Source organism: Lingula anatina, chromosome 1, assembly GCF_051362555.1.
Source record: "Lingula anatina isolate TDL-2025a chromosome 1, LinAna3.0, whole genome shotgun sequence".
Lineage (NCBI taxonomy): Eukaryota > Metazoa > Brachiopoda > Lingulata > Lingulida > Lingulidae > Lingula > Lingula anatina.
This window is the reverse complement of record NC_141767.1, coordinates 68,212,447-68,231,771: the sequence shown is the minus strand read 5'-3', so window position 1 is coordinate 68,231,771 and position 19,325 is coordinate 68,212,447. Positions and strand designations below refer to the sequence as shown.

The following is a 19,325-nucleotide window of genomic DNA, read 5'->3' as shown; positions in this document are numbered from 1 at the left end:
CTATTTAATGCTTATGATAAAATGTTAGATACAGGTTCTTTGACATCAATGGCTATTGGAGCTGGAATTGGACTAATTATTGGCTGGATTACAAGATCGCGGCTCTATAGAAACGTTGGGAACGTTTCAGCTTTCCGTACAGCTACAGGATCTTCTGATGGCTTCTTCAAGGTGTTTGTTATTACATACTTATTTTTGCCCCCCTTCATTTCCAGGTATTTTTTATTCATATTCCGTGCCATAAATTTTTTTTATCACCGCACCACCACATCTTTTAAATATATGATATTTTTAGAGACATCGCAGTATTTTTACTTATAACAACATCACATTCTTGATGATATATTCAGTATTATTGCACACACATCATATATATATATCGAGTATATATATGTATAGAGAGAGAGAGAGAGAGTCTTAACTGAAATCATGGAAGTTGGATAAATATGTTGTTAGTTGGCTTAATGTGTGTTACCATCCAAGCCTTAGCTTAATTTTAAAATTTGAGATTTGTGTGAACTGTGACCTTGATAAGTGACATGCAAGGCAGACAAGTGACATCATGTCCAAAAGATCAGCAATGGATAATTTAGAATACAGCACTGTTGCAATCGGAAATTTTACTGATTATAATTTATATATGCACAGTTTTCATTCTAATGTATTACAAGGGTCCCAAAGAAGAACACAAACTGGTATTGGTAGTTAGAAATGATCTGAAGATGAGTAAAGGAAAGATAGCAGCGCAGGTACATTATGCTAAAATTTTGCAACTGTCAATAGACCTTATTCTATTGCTTACTCCATAAAAGAATTAAAGTAAAAAAAAAGAGAGAGAGAGGTCCCACATTTCTTCTGGTAAACAGGTGTTTGTGAAAATGCAAGCTTATTTCAGTTTAAGTGATATACTGAACCCTTTGACGTTAATACAGTGACAGCGGAATATACCTCAATACCCTTTAATATGCTCTGTGATTTTTACTTTGTCCTTTTTGCATGAAACTTTCATATCTTGGTGCTAAACAAATGTCTCTCATTTTAGTGCTCACACGCAGCAGTGGCGTGCGTTGCCCAAATGCAGATTAGTGATCCAGAAACATTAAAGAGATGGCTTGATTTGGGACAGGCAAAAGTGGTCGTTAAAATTAATGATGAAGAAAGCATGTAAGCTTGGAAAGTGGAACTGTTAAGCATTAGAAGTGCATATTATTAAGAAAGTTTGATCTGTAGGCATGATATATTTTATAATTATGTTTTCGTAATATTTAGTTTTGACTGAGTGAAATTGGAAGGAAAAAGAACCATTTTGCAGTACCACCTATCATGTTCAATTTAAAGTAGACACCTGAAGAAGGAACTTTATTTCCATTGCAGGTTAGCTGTAGAGAAAAAAGCCAGGTCATTGGGACTGAATACCAAAATTATTAGAGATGCTGGCAGGACACAGGTAGCTCCCAGTACTAGGACAGTGCTAGGAGTGGGGCCAGGTGGGTGTGATCCCTTATGCTTTTCATAGCTTCCATGTACAAATGAATGATAAGTATGCAATGTTTTATATTTTCTGTAAAACAGAATTGCATGTGCTAAAGGAGGTTGTAGTAAATTTGTAGTTATTATTAGAAAATAGGTTTAATTTTTCAATTTAGGTAATGGTTTTATATTTGTAATTTTTGTTACTGCCTCGGTTGTTTTTGTTTACTAGTAAGTTCATAGTTCATGTTTATTACTTTCAGCTCCAGTCAGTGTTCTGGATGAAGTCACTGGACATTTAAAATTGATGTGACTTACTGGTTATTTTAGATGGACAGAAAGTAATGGTTATTTGAAATATAACAGTTGTACCAAACATCTGTCACTGCCATGCACTGTGTTGCATCATTTTTCTGTGATAGGGAAAATGGTTTATTGGTAATGGAATTGAATGTCTAGACAAGACTTGTCAAAGAAAAACAATTATAAGAGGATAAATAATGGAGAAACAGCATGTGTGTGCGTGTATACTGGTGTATGTCAATATGCATCTCCCCAGTTAAAATGTTAGTCAATCATGTTATGAAATAATAATAGTTAATTCAGTAAAATTGCAAGCCAAATGTGGAAGTTCTACATGTGCTGAGGCTCCCCCCAAGAATTATGAACAAAAACATCTTTTTACCAGATGCTTACCTATAAGAACATTATAATGGAAAAGAAAAGGTTGAATTTATTAGATGTTCTAATTTTCATAACAGGAAAGGAACTTTTCTGCATGTATTATTCCATTGATTTCAACACCCACAAATACTTGAAATGCTTCGATTTCCCCCCTCTGAAAATTTTGTTAGTTTGATGTTGCGAGGTAAAAACTGTTGAGTATGGAATTGTCCCTAATAATTTAATGTATTTATAGAATAGACATACTATCATTTATGGTCATTTTTATTCTTCCCAAAATCAAATTTCTAGTTTCTTGACATTAACATCATTGGAATTATTCAGATCATTATGTCCATGTTCAGATATACGGACATTCTTTATTTGGTAGATTTATTGTCATGTGACAGGATTGCTGTAGATTTTATATAGTGCACATCATGTTCAAGGTACGAAGTGAAAAAATAAAGCATTGTTAAGTATTTCGTCATTGTGACCCACATTTATATATTTCATGATGAGTAGCTTACGAAAAACGGCTGTGTTCAAATAACGCAATCATCTTGTTTATAGCCAATGCAGGGATTGCTCAGTTATTTTAAAAGTCGAACCACAAAAATGAAAGACGGAGAGAAGAGAAAACATTCATAAAATGTTTTTAGTTAAATCCGTTTCAATGTTTTTTAATCTATCCAGCAAAAATTGCTGTCCGACAGCTTTACACTTTTATAGATTAACATTTCCATTCCATTAATTAATTAATTAATTTTTTATTTATTTATTTTTTTTTATTTTTTTTTTTGTCAACAGTTTTGGATAAGGTGTACCTAAACGATTAAGGGGAAATTGCTGAAATTTTTGGAAAATTAATTTTATTTATTATATGAAAGTTATAAAGCGCTTCGTATTCCTTTAGAGAGTAGACAATTGACAAAGAGTAAACAATTCATTACATTTATCTACCAACTGCAACCTATAGTTTTCAATTTATTTCCGGTGTGCCCGATTTTTGCGACAAGTAATATGTTTACCTTAAGTATTTTGACAAATTGTGCGCCCTGTTTTTATTTAGGCAAATGTAATACTATTTCACGCAAATTTATCGCATTAAACAAAAGATAAATCAAGCGGTACATGGACTAAGATTAATGTAAACGTACCTGTACTATGAAAGGGAAAAAATGTTCCATTTGTGCAAATCATAAGGATATTCATTTTTACATCCCCTTTCTCCCTCCCGTCTCACCTATTTTCGTTTCTAGTAGGAGTTGAGGGTGCGCTTTCGCTCTAATGTACCTGTTCTCAGTAAGTTTTACCAAGTGTCATTCGGTTGAAGGCATATTTTCCGAGGTTATTTATCCTTTTTTCCGGTGTCAGTGTACTTAAACAGGATTTCCTCACGCGCATTTCACTGGAATCTGGTACTTAATTTATATTTTATGCTTTGATCTTGAAGAACTTAATATAATATTTTTAAACCTTTTAATAGACGCATTTTAATTGAACGTGTACAACACAAAGGACCATCAAGTCTTTGTGCAGTAACCGCACTATTTACCCGCGGGTAAAATCAACGTAAACACTCTTGATTCACTTATGATCGCGGTGTTCTAGTGCATTCTGTCTAAGACTGCGTTCCCATAAATCCATCTTACTAGCTGGATCGAACTTACGTGCTGAAGTGCTTTCATTATAATCAGCTGAATTGTCTGGCACGCCTCCTTGAGTAACTAGGGGAGTAAATAGCTAGAAGGGGGGGGGGTCCTAACCCCCCCTTCGGTTTCTGAAAAATATAGTTGGATCATAGTTCTAATCCGTGGGCCTACGAAAGGGCACCGTTTGCCCTCCAAAATACCAAAACATTTCCGGGGCCCTTGAACAGACCCCGAACCCCACGCCAACGGGGTCATATTCGACTTCGCATCCGAGACCTGTCGTTCTGAACCCCACTTCAAATAATTCTGGAACCGCCCCTGATTACCCCCTAGCAGCTTGAGTAGGCGTGCCAGCGAGAATTCCTGCCGAGTAAGATGGATCCAGCTAGTACAATAGGGTTATGGGAACGGTCTTTTAAATATGAAGCGGCGCGATTTATCATTTGAATAACGCAGGTAGTTAACATTTACACCTTACAGGGGTGAGATAAGGTGATGACCATATGTACCGATATTAGGAAGGTCGCCGCCCTCTCAACAGGACTTCCTTACTTCACACGATGCACGATGCAAGTCTGAATTGTCAGCGAACCTCGACGCGGACAGTCATTATAGTGACCTTGTAAATAATACTCTAAACATTTATAAACCACAAAATCTTATGACAATAGCTTTTTGATTATTATTACCCTTCTAAGCTCTTGGTGTTGTACCAAGTGCATGGCACGCCTTCATGTGTGACAACATGCAAGCTACCGCGATGTGCACACGAGTGACGCGTGTGAACCACCGCTGTTATAAATAAGAGAGCAAATGCGTTCGTTCCGTGGTTCACACGCCAGCAGTATAGACAAGATCAAAAAGTCCAGAGGTCGACGAACAAAGAGAGATCAGAGGTAAGTTCATTTGTTTTAATTGAAAATGCTGAAATGGCTTGTCTTCTGATATCAGTCCAAAGCGATAAAAGTGTGAGTGCAAGGTTTAAATAATAAAATGAAAGATACAAAATTACAGGGAAGTGGGGGTAAATAAGTGGCGTGAATCACGTCATTAATACGGATCTTTATAGCATTTTTATAGCATTTTCACGCAAAACTCATTAGCATATACTAGTACATAACGAAGCCTCCGAGGATAACATCTAAATTTGATGTTCCTTTTTTTGCAACTTATCATTCAAATGTTGTAAATTTGTTCAGGATATATATACAAGTGGCTTTATGTGTTTTTATTTAAATGATCGTCCCTTTCCTTTTAACGTTTTAATAAATGTAAATCAAACACTGAAATAACAGAAGAGGATTATTTTAGGCCTGTACGTTTTTGTACCCTTTAAGAAATATTTCCTTTTCTTTACCATCCCACTAGATTTTTTGAAAGTTTGGTTTGCAATGATTTTGCAATGATTATCAAAGAAATGATAATAACAATGGAAAATTGAAAGATAAAGAGACCATAAAATCAAAGTAAACAGTTAAACGGAATAATTTGATTGAAACATTGGGGTTTATCACCCTGAGCTTCAGAGCTAACTTGACACTAACCTTTTCACTGTAGCCTATCTCCATCGTGTGAAGTAACCTCTGACCAGATTCGAGTGCCCCCGCCGCCCGCCAATCAAATTTAAAGCCCGCACTCAATGACTCATTGAACGATCTAGCCAATGAACGCGAACGAGTCAAAGCGCGCTTTGTTCAAATCCGGACCAATCAAAGATAAGGCTGAATATCAGGGACTTGCCGTAACCTGTGGGCAGCACGCAAAATACATCATCCCTCAGTAGATAATGATGCAGGGCATCATACTGCTCTGGTTTCAATTCCGATATACTCCATGCTTTCTTTGTGTACGGTTATGCACTCGGAACCACTCGGAACTACTCGGATGTCTCCGCACTCGACAATAACTATGTTGTTAGTATGGAGCTTGCGGAATCAGCCGAGGATTGCCGATTGACGATCAACCAATCAGCGTTTTCACCAAACTTTGGTGAAAAATTTTGAAACATGGATTCGATTGGCTTAGATCTATATAAAATAGGTCAAACTATTTTCGTCAGAGGTTACTTGACACGATGGAGATAGGCTACAGTGAAAAGGTTAGTGTCAAGTTAGCTCTGAAGCTCAGGGTGGGGTTTATGAAAAGAGGTAAAACTCCCGTAGCGTAATTACATGTTAGGACCAGTGAAATTGGTGCGGTACAGAAAATGTACCGGTCTACCGATGTACCCTCTACGAGGCGGCAGATATTATAGGCACATTTTCTACCAGCCACCCTGTAACTTTTGGCCAGATGGAAGCAATTGATGGCATTGTACCCGCTCTGTAGGAAGCTATGTAAGGAGATTCCTCAGTTAACTTCAATCTGAAGTAACAAACTATCATAAAGGGTAATTTTTATCTGTTACAAAAGATTAAGGGGTTAAATTCAGAGCAATTAACTGTCTCGATTGTTGTCAGGGAGACTTAGCAATACATATTTAAGTGGCAATTCCTGAGTAGTTATGCAAACAATTACCAGTCATGTAATCAACCCAGAGATTTCAATACAGGGTCACAGTTAGAAGATTGACGATATTTAGCCGGAGACATTATCTGTTAATATCTAGTGAAAAATCAATCTGTGGCCGTGGTAAAGGGTACCGATCAATGTGAAAAGGGCTTCGTTCAAGATACTTTATTAGCAACTTTATCTTTTTCTCTACATCTTGTCATTGCGAGCTTCCGTGAGAGATCTCGAATTTTGATGCTTTAAATGATTAATCCCGTTTAAACATTTCGGATATGTATTGTGATGAAAGCCAATAAGAAAACCCGCTTCGATTGAACCAAAATAATCAACAGAAATGCGTTTAAAGCCATCTCTTTGTAGAGCCTGATTCAGAATTATGGTATCACCCGTCTCTGTAATGACACAAAAATGATTTAATATTTCTGTCATATTTTTCTCAAATTTGTTGTTTCAGATGAGCAGCAGGCTGACATTGCAGTTTGCCTTCGTCATATTTCTGGTTTTGTCCACACTCTGCGTCCCGCCTACAAACGCTGCACCGGCACGGGACAGGCACCGCCGCCATCATGGGGAAGACGACTGGTTCAGCTCGTTTCGTGACATCATAAAAGCTTTTAGAAGTAAGTGTGACTACTATCAGTACAAAGTTAAAGTAGAGATAGAAAAAAGTTTCCGTTCTCATGCGTAATAAGGATTACATGGTTTTCTAATCTGCATTATATGAATAAAATTGGGATGACAAACCAGTGAACAAACACATGTCAAAACTACGTACGATTATGCCAAAATAGTAATATTAAACTTGCAGAAAAATAAATGGGGTTAAACCTGGCAAACTCGAGGTATGGAGGCTTTTTCTAAAAATTAGTAAATACGATTCTGATGGTTACAGAACGTCCTCTGTTCTTTAAAAAAATAAGAAATCAACTTATTAGATCTAGCTTATGCTTTACAGTTATTGAACAAACGTCACCTTTATTAATAAAGAACCAAGATAATTATTATTGAGAAAGAACATTATTATTTAATTTTATTGGTGTGATTGATGCGATTTTTACATAGTATATAAACGTTTGTACTGATGTTTACATTCTTTTTTTTTTTTTATTTCAGACTCAGATACACGACAGAACCCAAATATACGGGAGTTCATCGTGATGGACATCCGATAACAGCATCTTGGCGCAAGAGGGAGCCAGGAGTCTCTCTTCCACTGCCTCCACAGCAATAAAAAAAGAGAAAGTTTAACTCTCTGTGATAGATTCCGCAACTAACTTGACTTGGGCATTTGTGACCCTCTTCAGCAATGAGACTAGAACAAGTCCGTCCACAGGCACCGCTTGAGAACACATTCGTCAAGATGGTGAATTGTACTGGTGAACCTCAACTTTTGAAAACTTTGTCAGTTATGATAATATATAGTAAAGCGCTATTCCCGTTTTGTATACGGTCGCACCTGAACTCAATCCATTCAGGCAGACTGTGATACAGTTTTTTATACGCAGTTAAAATGAAACTGACGATGTTAACACTTGAGAATGAAAAGGAGATACTTTTTAAAGATGACAAAATGAGGATGCATTACTTAGTGACTTGCATTCACATATACCCGGGGTATGTTATGATTATCAAAGCACAATGTATATATTTAGCAGGTTTTACCTAGATATAATACATTGAATAAAACTTTGATACGTTTTGATCTCACTCTTGATGCCATATCAATATATCTTATTCTCACCTCTTCACCTTTTTCTTCTTGTGCACTTTCATGAAAACGCGCTTTTGAATCAGGGTTGCGAATTAAAATCCGTACAACCTTATGTCATTACGTTAATCCCCCCCCCCCCCCCCCATATGTTATACATAACAGAAATCTACAGTTTAAGTTTGATTGCATGATTTACAACACTGCGTGACTGGCGTACGCTTAAAGTGCATTAGTGTATACTAAAGCTGATCAGTTGGAAGTACAAGTAGAATGCGGATAAGCACCTCGTTGACTGTATTATAACACTTAACCCCGTTTAACAAGTTTCTGTGTCACACCTGCTTAAGTTCTCTAGCCAGTTCGAATTCCGTAAAACAATCTGTTCTGAAATATATACAACTTTACAGTCTGATCTATAAAACATTTCTTTTGGCATATGGTAATTTTCAATCGCCACTTGGCCCATCACAACCCAAGTTTTTTCCAACCAAGGTCTAATTATGAATTCATACGTTAAGGGCTTGCCATCATCAACGGAGAACAGGGGAACCACTTCCCACTTGATTCCTTTTGGAACTCCTACTAGTATTTTATTTGGACTTTCATATATAGTATCTTATATTTTACAAAGGGAAGGCAGAAAACTAAATTCTGATGATCAAATTTTTCTAAAGAATTCTCGTACTAGATTAATTACGTAGAAATCATTACGATTTTACTTTAATTAATTTAACATGAAATCAAAATGACTGATAAAGGTATTGATCTGTGGCATGACCAAAATATAGTTGTAATCAGTTACGTATAAAGATTTTTTGCGGGGTGACCAAAAAACCCAAGTGTGAAACAAACACTGATGTTTTTCTTGAAAGCTAACGACAGTTTTTATTGAAAAACACATATTTTTAGTTCCGAAAGATGTGCCTTAACTCCAGAGCTTTATGTTAGACGTTACGTAAGTTTGTAGGTGATATTGTATTTAGGAGAGGGTACGGTACTGAAAAGTGACTTAATCGGGAAGAGTATCCGAAGCGCAATTATAATGTAATTTATTGGGATATTTTGAATAAAATTCGACAATTCTACCTTAAACCAAAATTACAGGCACAAGAAACTGAAACACCACCACCTCTCATTATAAATTTAGCCAAACTTACCGAATAAATGTTACAAGTACATAAGTGTGAGAACTCCACAATATGACAGTACGTGAGTTTACATCTTAACCACTGTATTTAGACACGCACTGCAAGATAAGTATGCGACAAATAAGACTGTAAAGTTAAAATTGGGATATGCAGCATGCATAAAAGGCTGTTTCAAAATAAAACCCGACAGGTCCGCGTGAGACACGAAGATGGCGTGGACTGACAAGATTGCCATCTTCCTGCTGAGCCTATGGGCAGGTAAGTCAATCCTGGGGAGTTGATTATTTCAATAGACAGACGAGTACATGTGTATTATTCAATAATATTTTTGTACCAAGTCTTCTCATTCCTTTATGAAAACATCGCGTATATTAAGTCATAAAACCGCGAAAAGGGCATTTGTTTGTTTCATTGTTATTACGATTAATTTTACACAGGCAATAAATATTTTCTTGAAAGCGTAACAAATTTGTAACTTGTCCGCATGCCAGGCATATGTCAGTAATATAAGTGCATCGCAACGCAAATAACTCCTAGTCTAATTTTTCTTTTTCGTTCAAGAAACGACATTGGAAAAATTTCTGCCTCCATTAACTTTTTATTTCTTTATTTTTGATCGTGCAGCCTCCTTTAATCCTTAACGACTGTATGAATGGCATCAATATTTAAAATGAAAACTGTTTCATGCTCTAAAAATATCTGTTGTTTAGATTTTGAAAATCAAATATTATATTTCTGTTTGATTTTCGCTTTGATGTCCAGGAATCAGTTTCGCTTTCCACGACCCGAACTGTGCCCCAGGCCGCCATGTTATTGTGCATCTGTTTGAATGGAAGTGGTCGGACATAGCGGCAGAGTGTGAAAGGTTTCTGGGCCCGAAGGGATTCTGTGGCGTACAGGTATGGACCAGTGGTATCAATGAAAATAGTACATCATTCAATTGTTCTTATGTTTTCTTATGCTGTGCGCGCCATGAAAAAACAAAACAATGCCCTAAAAGAAATTTAAAAAGACAATCCGAAAATCTGCAAATCTTTCTAGCTTCAATAACCATGCTAGTATATCGTACCTTGGAGCTTAAGTGTATCACTTTCATACTGCTGGTTAAGTCTTTAGAAACTTAGATGTATACATGTGTGACATAACATGGCACAACCAGTGTGTAGTCACTTTGAAAAGATGTCTGCATGATCGTCACATATAGTCGCGCATGTATTCTCGACACGTTTCCCTTAAAAAGTGTGCACGTCTATTTTGTGCACCTGCTCCAAAGTAATATCCAACTTCGCACCAGAATGACTCCTTTAATTCTTTCTTCAGCTATCACCTCCCAGTGAGCACATCGTGTCCACCAACCCGAGTCATCCGTGGTGGCAGCGGTATCAGCCGGTTAGCTACCAGCTCAACAGCCGCAGCGGAAATCGGGCAGCATTCGCCGACATGGTTTCAAGATGTAATAATGTCGGCGTTAGGTAAGTGGGTTTGTTAAAGGACTTGTTTTCATCAAGAGATATAATAGACTGCATGCAATTAGTGACTTTCCAACTGTATGTTCGACAATCGAATGCCTTGTTATTAATTTGCTCGATTTTGCATCTACAGCACGTTCTTTAAGTTAGAAGGAATACATTCAAGTATTTTGGCTATAACAATCTTTACGTTTACAATAAACCCATAGCTTTCATTTTCTTCAGAGTCTACGCAGACATCGTTGTAAATCACATGGCAGCAGCAGGAATTGGAACTGGTTATGGTGGTTCAAGCTACGACTCTGGTTCGCTCAGCTACCCGGGGGTTCCGTTTGGCCCGAATGACTTCAACGGACCGGCAGAATGTTCCACTAGCAGCGGGAACATAGAAAACTACGGAGACGCAAACCAAGTCCGCAACTGTCGGCTGCTTGGTATGCCTGACTTGGCGCTCGGTAAAGATTATGTCCGTGGTAAAGTTGCTGATTATCTTAATGACTTGATTGGTCTCGGCGTGGCGGGATTTCGTATTGATGCAGCCAAACACATGTGGCCAGGAGATCTTGCTGGCATTTTGGGTCGGCTGAACAATCTTAATACGCAGTGGTTTTCGTCAGGGAAGCAGCCGTTTGTTTTTCACGAAGTTATAGATCTTGGTGGGGAACCAATCAAAGGTTCTGAATATAAATCGATGGGGCGAGTGACAGAGTTCAAATATGGCAAGTTTTTGGGAAAGGCTTTTAGGGGTCGCGATCAACTCAAATGGCTGGAAACGTTTGGTCAATCTTGGGGAATGCTCCACCCTTTTGATGCTCTCGTATTTATCGATAACCATGACAACCAGCGGGGAGAAGGGGGCGGAGGAATGGATACAATCGTGACTTTCTTCGAGTCCCGACCTTACAAAATGGCCAGTGCGTTTATGCTGGCGCATCCATACGGACTTCCCAGGGTGATGAGCAGTTACCACTGGGACCGCCACATTGTAGGTGGTGAAGACCATAATTACTGGATTGGTCCTCCACACAATGAGGACTGGTCAACCAAAGATGTCATCGTGAACGCTGATGGTACCTGTGGGAATGGATGGGTCTGCGAACACCGCTGGCGCCAAATTGCCAACATGGTCGCTTTTCGCAACGCATGTGACGGGGAGGAGATCTCCAACTGGTGGGACAACGGTAACAACCAGATTGCGTTCTCGCGTGGAAACAAAGGATTTATCGCAATTAATAATGACGGCAATGGTTTGGATACCACCCTTCAAACTGGTCTTCCAGCTGGCTTGTACTGTGATGTTATTTCTGGGGATTTTGTGAATGGTGGCTGTTCGGGCCACACCATCTCTGTCGACGGAAGTGGCAGAGCACACATCAGTATTAGTAATTCCGCTGAGGATCCTTTTATTGCAATTCACGTTGGTAAGTGTTCAGACAGGAACCGAAAAGTAAAAAGTATGTTTTGCCTAACGGTTTTAACTATTTTAAATTCTTGTTTTGTTTTTTATATGGAAAACTAATACGAATCTAAACATTGCGTACAACAAAAGGTGCCAAAATTGGCGAAGATGGTGGAGACGAGGGCGGCAGAGAAACGCAACCCCCGGCACCCGCACCCACCCCGGGAGAAGGATGGGCAAGAACGGTAGTGTTTATCAAAAAACAAACCCAATACGGACAAGATTTGTTTGTAAGAGGAGGCATCAGTCATGCTCACCGAACAGGTAAGAATCAGTGCTTTGGTTTTTGTACACATTATCACGTGTTAGAGGCCAACACAAATAACCAGCATGTATGGTAGTGTACATTTTCATTAACTATTTCTGCACAAATCCCAGAATCTTCATAATGGTTTCGGTATAAGATTTATCTATTATACTTCAAATCGTCATTGCCTTTTACCACTTGTGGCAAGACAGGCAAACAAAAATTCGTAGTGAAAGAGGTGAAACCATGCATAAATCGTTTCTTCCAGGTTGTTCTCAGGATGCGGCAACCAGTGCTTGTGCCATCCCAATCGTGTACAATGATCTAGGAGACACTGACCATCTCGAGAAGTTTAACGCTTGGCGGGAAGGTGACAGCCGCCTGGACTGGTACGGTCCCGAGCAGGGCCAGGGTACCTTCGGTAGTAAGACGGCCAGTGGATCGCCAACTGTCTGGACAACGAACGTTCAGGGAGAGGACGGATATTTCCCTGATAATAGGTAATGGTATACTTAATCTAAGATAACGGGTAATTACAGTGGGATTGTTTGCAGTTAGATTGGTACATTGGGACTTATGGAAGGAATTAAAACTCCCGTAGCGCAATTGCGTGTTAGGACCAGTAAAAATTGGTGCGGTACAAAAAAACTGCTCAGTCTGAAAAGGGCTGTATTTTGTGATATTCTAACAGTAATGGATATTGGGTAATCACAGTGGTATTGTTTGCAGTAGGAGGTATCTCAGACAAATAATCTTTCCTATTATCCGGTTTCTGCACTTGTAGGTTTGGTGAACACTATTGGATGCTTGACATGAATATGGATTGCTCTAAGACAGAGGGAGGTTGGTTCGACATAAAGAGTTACCTCTCTGATGGTAGCGGCGGTTTCTGGGAAGCTGATATCAATCAAGTGACATCATGTGGCGGATCAGCAGGAGGGCAGGCCCCTTATAGCTCTAAGAACCACGTGGCACGATGCGGTTATATCAACGTGTTTGAATTTGGCAGTGGAAGCTGCATCATCGATAACTAAAGAAATATAATTAATATTTTGTCCTAAAATCCTTTGCATAATTACAAAAAATACCGCAAATAAATTTAGTCAGTTATCTCGTTGCTTATTGAACTTTTTCAATATAGACAGAGACAAGTATGTAACTGTACCTCATTTTGGTGTCGTCAATAAAATCAATAGGATCAAATAAAATGCTACGGTAATGTGCCATGAATTTCGAACAGTAAAAAATAATTAAATTTGGGAAAAGATCGTTCTGGCCGAAATTCATGAAAAGGAGGTGCTCAGAACTCCTGAAAGTTCGAATTTCATGGAATTCTGTCAATTTTGACCGGAAGTTGTCTGTTCGTCGCTAGGCCTTCTGTTATCGTCTCCCGACGATCTATTTAGCGTTACCATAATGTATGATGTGTGAGTGTCGGTAATTGCGACCAAAGGTATACACGTACTTTCACCCGATCATTGTGTATGGCCCATAGATAGAGCGGTACTCTTGTCTAGGGCCGCAAAACAGCATCGTTATCAGTAGTGTCGTTTTTCAAAAGCGATTCTGGCAGCCAGAAACTAGTGTCGTTTTTCAAAAACGATCCTGGCGCTCAGAACGGGAGTGGACGGAGGGAGAGACGGCCGACGATTAGCGTCTGCCACGGCCAGATAACCTTTACTATGGAAGGTTAGTGTTACCGTTGCTCCTTTCCGTGCACTGAAACCGAGACGACAGCCGATCAGTGTCTATGGCGCACGTGCAGGTAGCCTTCATCTGCGATAAGTGTCTTCCGCGACCAGGTTCGTTGCCTTTACCGTTTAAGTCGGGCGGAGCTTTACGCGCGAATGCGTCCTCATCTCGCCGTTCGCGGGTCGGCGTCTCCGACGCATACGTAGCCTTCCCTGCAGAAGCCGGCCTCGGCACTACGGCCTCTCCTCCGTGCGGGGAGGCCACTACGACCGCAGATCGACGTGCAGATCGCACAGGTAGCCTTCGCCACGGCAGCCGAACTGTGTATTACGGTCTCTCTCCGTCGTGCGCTGCGACCAAGATGACCGCTGATTGTTGTCTGCGATCAAATATACTAGGTTTGGGGGGGGGGGGTGCAGGGCCGTTTTTTTTTTTTTCGCTCAGGCAACCCAATCTTAACCAGCAGCAGCAACTGATTTCCTGGCGCATAGTTGCGTAAATGTACGCATTTGAAAAGCGTGTACGTTTTGTCATCTTCAAACAAACGCGAGAGATTGGTAATCTAGAGTAAACCGAAAAGGCAGTTTTTATATTCGTTCAAGGGACTGGAAGATCGTCAATGGGAGATAGTGAGCGATCTGAGCGCGATAATAAGCCAATTTCCACACTATTTCAAGGGACTTCGTTACTATATTCGTCAGCAAGAGATCGTCAGCGATCCGAGCAAGCATAGAAGCTTGGACTTTTTGTCCATGCTAGAAGGCAATTTTCATGTAGTCAGCAGGATATGGTTTGCTGGTTTGCGACAGGGGCGTAACCAGGCATACGCACGGATACATATAATTTTTTGGCCAACCATGATATTATTCTCTATAAATCTAGTGTACTTTTCAAGGAATATTATCGAAAATCCCCGTCGATTATAAGTTAATGTCACCTGAATGTACAAATTCTCTGTATAATTTATATATGCACCATTGTTCTGACACCCTTCTCGTTAGCTTTCACAGAACTGAGGTAAACAATATTAGTTACCATCTGAAGTCCGATCTTAATCGTCCATCTAGCTGGAACTTGCTTTACCTCTTAATTAGAGGGTAAAGTGCCCTTCAGCTCACAGGTAGCTTTTGTCTTGAGTGTATCGAACGCGATATTTATCTCAGATAAAAATCTACCTGTGTATTATTTCAAAGAGCTGCTCCAGCAGACCTGGGGCACTAGATAAATCTGATCATCGGGATAAGCAAGGAGCCAGAGAAACAAAGGAAGATTGATTTTTCCTGCAAAGTTTCAAAGAATTTTGACACGGACTTGATCCAGCTTAACCCTCCAAACTAACGGGGTGGCATGGGCAATTTTTACAAAATTTACAAACAATTATACTTAGATATATTACAATTTTATCCTTTAATATAATTTTGGAAGGCATGCACCCGCATGTAAGCTGGGTGATGTCAGTAAGCCCCTAGTTAAATAAATATACCCTTATGAGCAAGGCTTTTCCCAGCGAACCGTCCAGCCGTCATTTGGACGGCCGCTGACATCACCGGACGGCCTATATTTTCAAAGACGGCTAGACGGCTTGCGACTTTTTTTTAAATGACGTCTTGGCTTGTCGGGACAGCCGTGGACGTTGTAAGAAATTTTCTTAGAGTAATTTGACGTACCTAGCTTTTATGATGCGTCACAGATGAATGGTACTACTTTGTAGTGTACGCTGATATTCAGTCACGACGAAACTACTTCCTAAAGCTTACAAAACACAATAAAATGTTTCTATGAACCTTAAGATACACATTCCACGCCGTATGCAGCAGTGACAAAAGTGACCTTCATGCGGTACAAAACACTAAGCAAACTACAGGCCAATTTGTGAAAGGGGACACCTTCCGGACCTTCATACGCACGGCAACTGACAAAGCTGATTGACAAAAAGGAAAATTTCAAATTTTCAGCGAGAGATCGTTTGCAATCCGAGAGAGACCAGGAGGCAATTTTCATATTTGTTAAAGAGACTTCGTAAGCCAAAGGGCGAGACGAGAACGCAATTTTCGTATCATCAGCGTCGCAATCCGAGTGAAACGAGAAAGCTCATACTCGTTCAGTGGCTTTCGTTTGCGGCAGATCGTCAGCCGGAGATCGTTCTCGATTGTTTTTAACCCTCCATCCCTCCCCATCGGAATTTATAATTTTTAAAAATATTTTTCATTTCATTTGTACATTTCAAGGGACCTCATTAGCGGGAGATCGTGAACGATCTGAGCGCACCCTGAGCTTCAGAGCTAACTTGACACTAACCTTTTCACTGTAGCCTATCTCCATCGTGTCAAGTAACCTCTGACCAGATTCGAGTGCCCCCGCCGCCCGCCAATCAAATTTAAAGCCCGCACTCAATGACTCATTGAACGATCTAGCCAATGAACGCGAACGAGTCAAAACGCGCTTTGTTCAAATCTGGACCAATCAAAGATAAGGCTGAATATCAGGGACTTGCCGTAACCTGTGGGCAGCACGCAAAATACATCATCCCTCAGTAGATAATGATGCAGGGCATCATACTGCTCTGGTTTCAATTCCGATATACTCCATGCTTTCTTTGTGTACGGTTATGCACTCGGAACCACTCGGAACTACTCGGATGTCTCCGCACTCGACAATAACTATGTTGTTAGTATGGAGCTTGCGGAATCAGCCGAGGATTGCCGAATGACGATCAACCAATCAGCGTTTTCACCAAACTTTGGTGAAAATTTTTGAAACATGGATTCGATTGGCTTATATAAACTAGGTCAAACTATTTTCGTCAGAGGTTACTTGACACGATGGAGATAGGCTACAGTGAAAAGGTTAGTGTCAAGTTAGCTCTGAAGCTCAGGGTGTCTGAGCGAGACAAGAAAGCAATAATGGTAATCTTTATTGCAGCTCTTAATATTGCTCTTTTGTTCTGTTACTGAAGTCTCTACTGTTAACAATGCTATTGTGCGCCTCAGCAAAACTACCGATCGCTATCTCACACCGAATACTGCGGTAAAGAAACAACAGCCCGACAGTACAACTCTTAATAGATTCTCCTGTTATCTGAATGAATGGATATGACGATGTTGTTTAGCGTCCTAAACTAACTGTACTGATCGTTATCTTGCACCTTGGGCCGCACACGTAGTACTCAGGTAAAGGTACGCTAGGGCAACATTGCCGACTGTTAGATATTTACAAGCGCGAGAATAGCCCGGTGGCCGATTTTAAGGTGTACGAAATTCACGAAATCAAGATCGCGCAAAATTGCTTACTGACCGAAATTCATGGTCCAGAAAAAACTCCAGACGGCCGATTTTAAGATCGTTCGAAATTCAAGAGCCGTTCGAAATTCATGGCACTTTACCGTAATTTCTTGCAATTCAAATCTAAAGTTTTCAGCTGATCAGGTTTACAGAAATTACTTGATAACTAACTTCTAACTGAATATGATTTTATCCCTGGGTGGCATGGAATACAACCCCGTGCCGTCAATGTGCTTTAAATATTTTGTCATGGAATTAAACTCCATTATTACAATTTTTCATTAAAAAGAGGGATTATTTTTCTTTATTAGTGATAAAAATCGGAACCAAGGCTTTTTAGACTTATCGCTGGCACGGATTTGAATTATTCAATAGTGTCATAAAAATGACGTTGAGGCGGTGTTTGTGGGTGTGTAGGTAAGGAGAGATATAAAATACGATTTTGCTATTTCTCCCAAATCAAAGGTTACTTCATCGGTAAAATTACATTTATGTAAATGCCAGGGAATTCGGACTGAAGATTTTATCTATCTGGGGGTGTTCAGGCGCCTGGCTTCACATCCAGTTACATGTATGTTAAAGCCGGCTAGTCCATAAGGGCGAAAGGTGAAATTAAGTAGCTTGCCGGTGACCCGTAGATCACTCAAGTCAACCTCTCCTCCCCGCGGTTCACCCTGGAAACTAGGTCCTAGCGGGCCCAGGCTAACGAGGCTCTGGCTAAGGGGAGGAAAACCCTGATATTAACCTACCGCGAGGGGCCAACAACCTTCCCGGTTCAAATAATTGTTAAAAAAACACAGAAACTTCTACTTCAACTAGGATCCCAGTGTATTCGAGTCGAGTCGAGACCATGACACTATGACCACTTCTGTTGTAAGCCAACCTCCGGTAGTCAGGCGACCGTAGTCGGATGCACTGGGGCCCAAATCTATCCTTCGTGTTGGGGTATGGAATGTCCGCAGTGGCCTTATGTCCCACACGGAACGAAGAGGAATGATGGTGATGATTCATCTATCCTCCAAAACATAAAGGCAGGTCTTAGAAGAATTGTGTAACTCTGACTGTTACATTTTGAGTGCACACAGCCCATATTACAAAAACCGCAAAACAGCAAAGTGTACTAATATGGCATTCACACTGTTCAGACTATATGAAGGTGCATGAAACACCCCTGTGCACGCTAAATTCCGGTCTGTATGGACAGCGGACATCTCAGATAGGGTTTTAACATATCTCCAGGAGAAGTTGCCAGCACCATATGACCATGTCATAAATGTCGGTTGTGGCTCAGGTCAGTTCGCACAGCTTCTGGCCCCTCACTCAGTAACTTAAAGTTACATATGTAGCAGGCGTAGATTTCATGTAAAAGGGAAAAATCTATTTGTTTCTTACACGACTCAATAAAGTCAATAAATCAAATGAATCACTCGATCAGCCATAATTTGTTTAAAGCTACAACTTCTTCAAATTTTTGGTCGTAAACTTTTTATCTCCTCCTGTTTTTAAAACTTCGCCTTATGACGCAGTGGTGTATGACGCATTTTTGCTTCGTGCTCAATAGCATATTTACTAAAGAAGATTTACAGAAACGACCTTGGCAGCATGAAGACGCCTGTCGCCTCTGGCACTAGTATTCTTCGGGTGGCCACTTTTTGTTGACTTAAGGATACCACCAGTGCTCACCATCCTTCTGTAAACCCTGTATACGCGCTGACCAGACACACCATATCGGGCAGGTATCTGGGGAACATGAAAACCCTCCTCCCTCAATAAAATAATTTCTTTTCTTCCTTCATTTGTAAGCTCCCGTTCCTTCAACATGGTAGAAAATTGACAGCCAGAAAGGCGTTACACATTCTTTTGCAACCTTTATAATTCACATGGCTAAAATCTGTCAGACGAGCAATAAACTGCGAACAACTTTTTACAAACGTTTCGCCCATGTCACAAAGCGCGATATTCACAGATATGGTGCAATTTATTTCCACTCCCCTGTATTATTCAAAACACGTACGATTT

General features: G+C 40.0%; 2 protein-coding genes and 1 long non-coding RNA gene across 5 annotated transcripts; all 3 read left to right on the top strand.

Annotated features, from left to right (window-relative positions):
- Positions 1–5: 5 nt before the first annotated feature.
- LOC106154635 (peptidyl-tRNA hydrolase 2, mitochondrial-like) lies at positions 6–2,615 on the top strand. Its single transcript, XM_013529040.2, has 5 exons — positions 6–171; positions 672–749; positions 1,043–1,164; positions 1,375–1,487; positions 1,734–2,615. The coding sequence occupies exons 1-5, from the start codon at positions 22–24 to the stop codon at positions 1,781–1,783; spliced, it is 513 nt and encodes a 170-aa protein (XP_013384494.1). The 5' UTR covers positions 6–21; the 3' UTR covers positions 1,784–2,615.
- Positions 2,616–4,093: 1,478 nt separating this feature from the next.
- On the top strand, positions 4,094–8,001 carry LOC147764923 (uncharacterized). 3 transcript variants are annotated; one of them, XR_015333747.1, is made up of 3 exons: positions 4,094–4,684; positions 6,754–6,919; positions 7,413–8,001. It is a non-coding gene; the product is annotated as an uncharacterized LOC147764923 (long non-coding RNA). The 3 variants fall into 3 exon arrangements; XR_015333746.1 differs by lacking the exon at positions 4,094–4,684 and adding an exon at positions 5,328–5,886; XR_015333748.1 differs by lacking the exon at positions 4,094–4,684 and adding an exon at positions 5,898–6,124.
- A 1,145-nt stretch (positions 8,002–9,146) lies between these two features.
- Positions 9,147–13,443, top strand: LOC106154621 (alpha-amylase). The gene is made up of 7 exons (XM_013529025.2): positions 9,147–9,416; positions 9,921–10,057; positions 10,479–10,630; positions 10,853–12,048; positions 12,177–12,350; positions 12,602–12,833; positions 13,118–13,443. The coding sequence occupies exons 1-7, from the start codon at positions 9,368–9,370 to the stop codon at positions 13,365–13,367; spliced, it is 2,190 nt and encodes a 729-aa protein (XP_013384479.2). The 5' UTR covers positions 9,147–9,367; the 3' UTR covers positions 13,368–13,443.
- Positions 13,444–19,325: the final 5,882 nt, after the last annotated feature.

Excerpts from the sequence above, each read along its gene's own strand:
- LOC106154635 (XM_013529040.2), top strand. The coding sequence starts at position 22 with ATGTTAGATACAGGTTCTTTGACATCAATGGCTATTGGAGCTGGAATT. Across the intron at positions 750-1,042 it reads AAGGAAAGATAGCAGCGCAG|TGCTCACACGCAGCAGTGGC; the intron begins GTACATTATGCT and ends CTCTCATTTTAG. Across the intron at positions 1,488-1,733 it reads AGTGCTAGGAGTGGGGCCAG|CTCCAGTCAGTGTTCTGGAT; the intron begins GTGGGTGTGATC and ends TATTACTTTCAG.
- LOC106154621 (XM_013529025.2), top strand. The coding sequence starts at position 9,368 with ATGGCGTGGACTGACAAGATTGCCATCTTCCTGCTGAGCCTATGGGCA. Across the intron at positions 10,631-10,852 it reads TGTAATAATGTCGGCGTTAG|AGTCTACGCAGACATCGTTG; the intron begins GTAAGTGGGTTT and ends CATTTTCTTCAG. Across the intron at positions 12,049-12,176 it reads TTTTATTGCAATTCACGTTG|GTGCCAAAATTGGCGAAGAT; the intron begins GTAAGTGTTCAG and ends GTACAACAAAAG.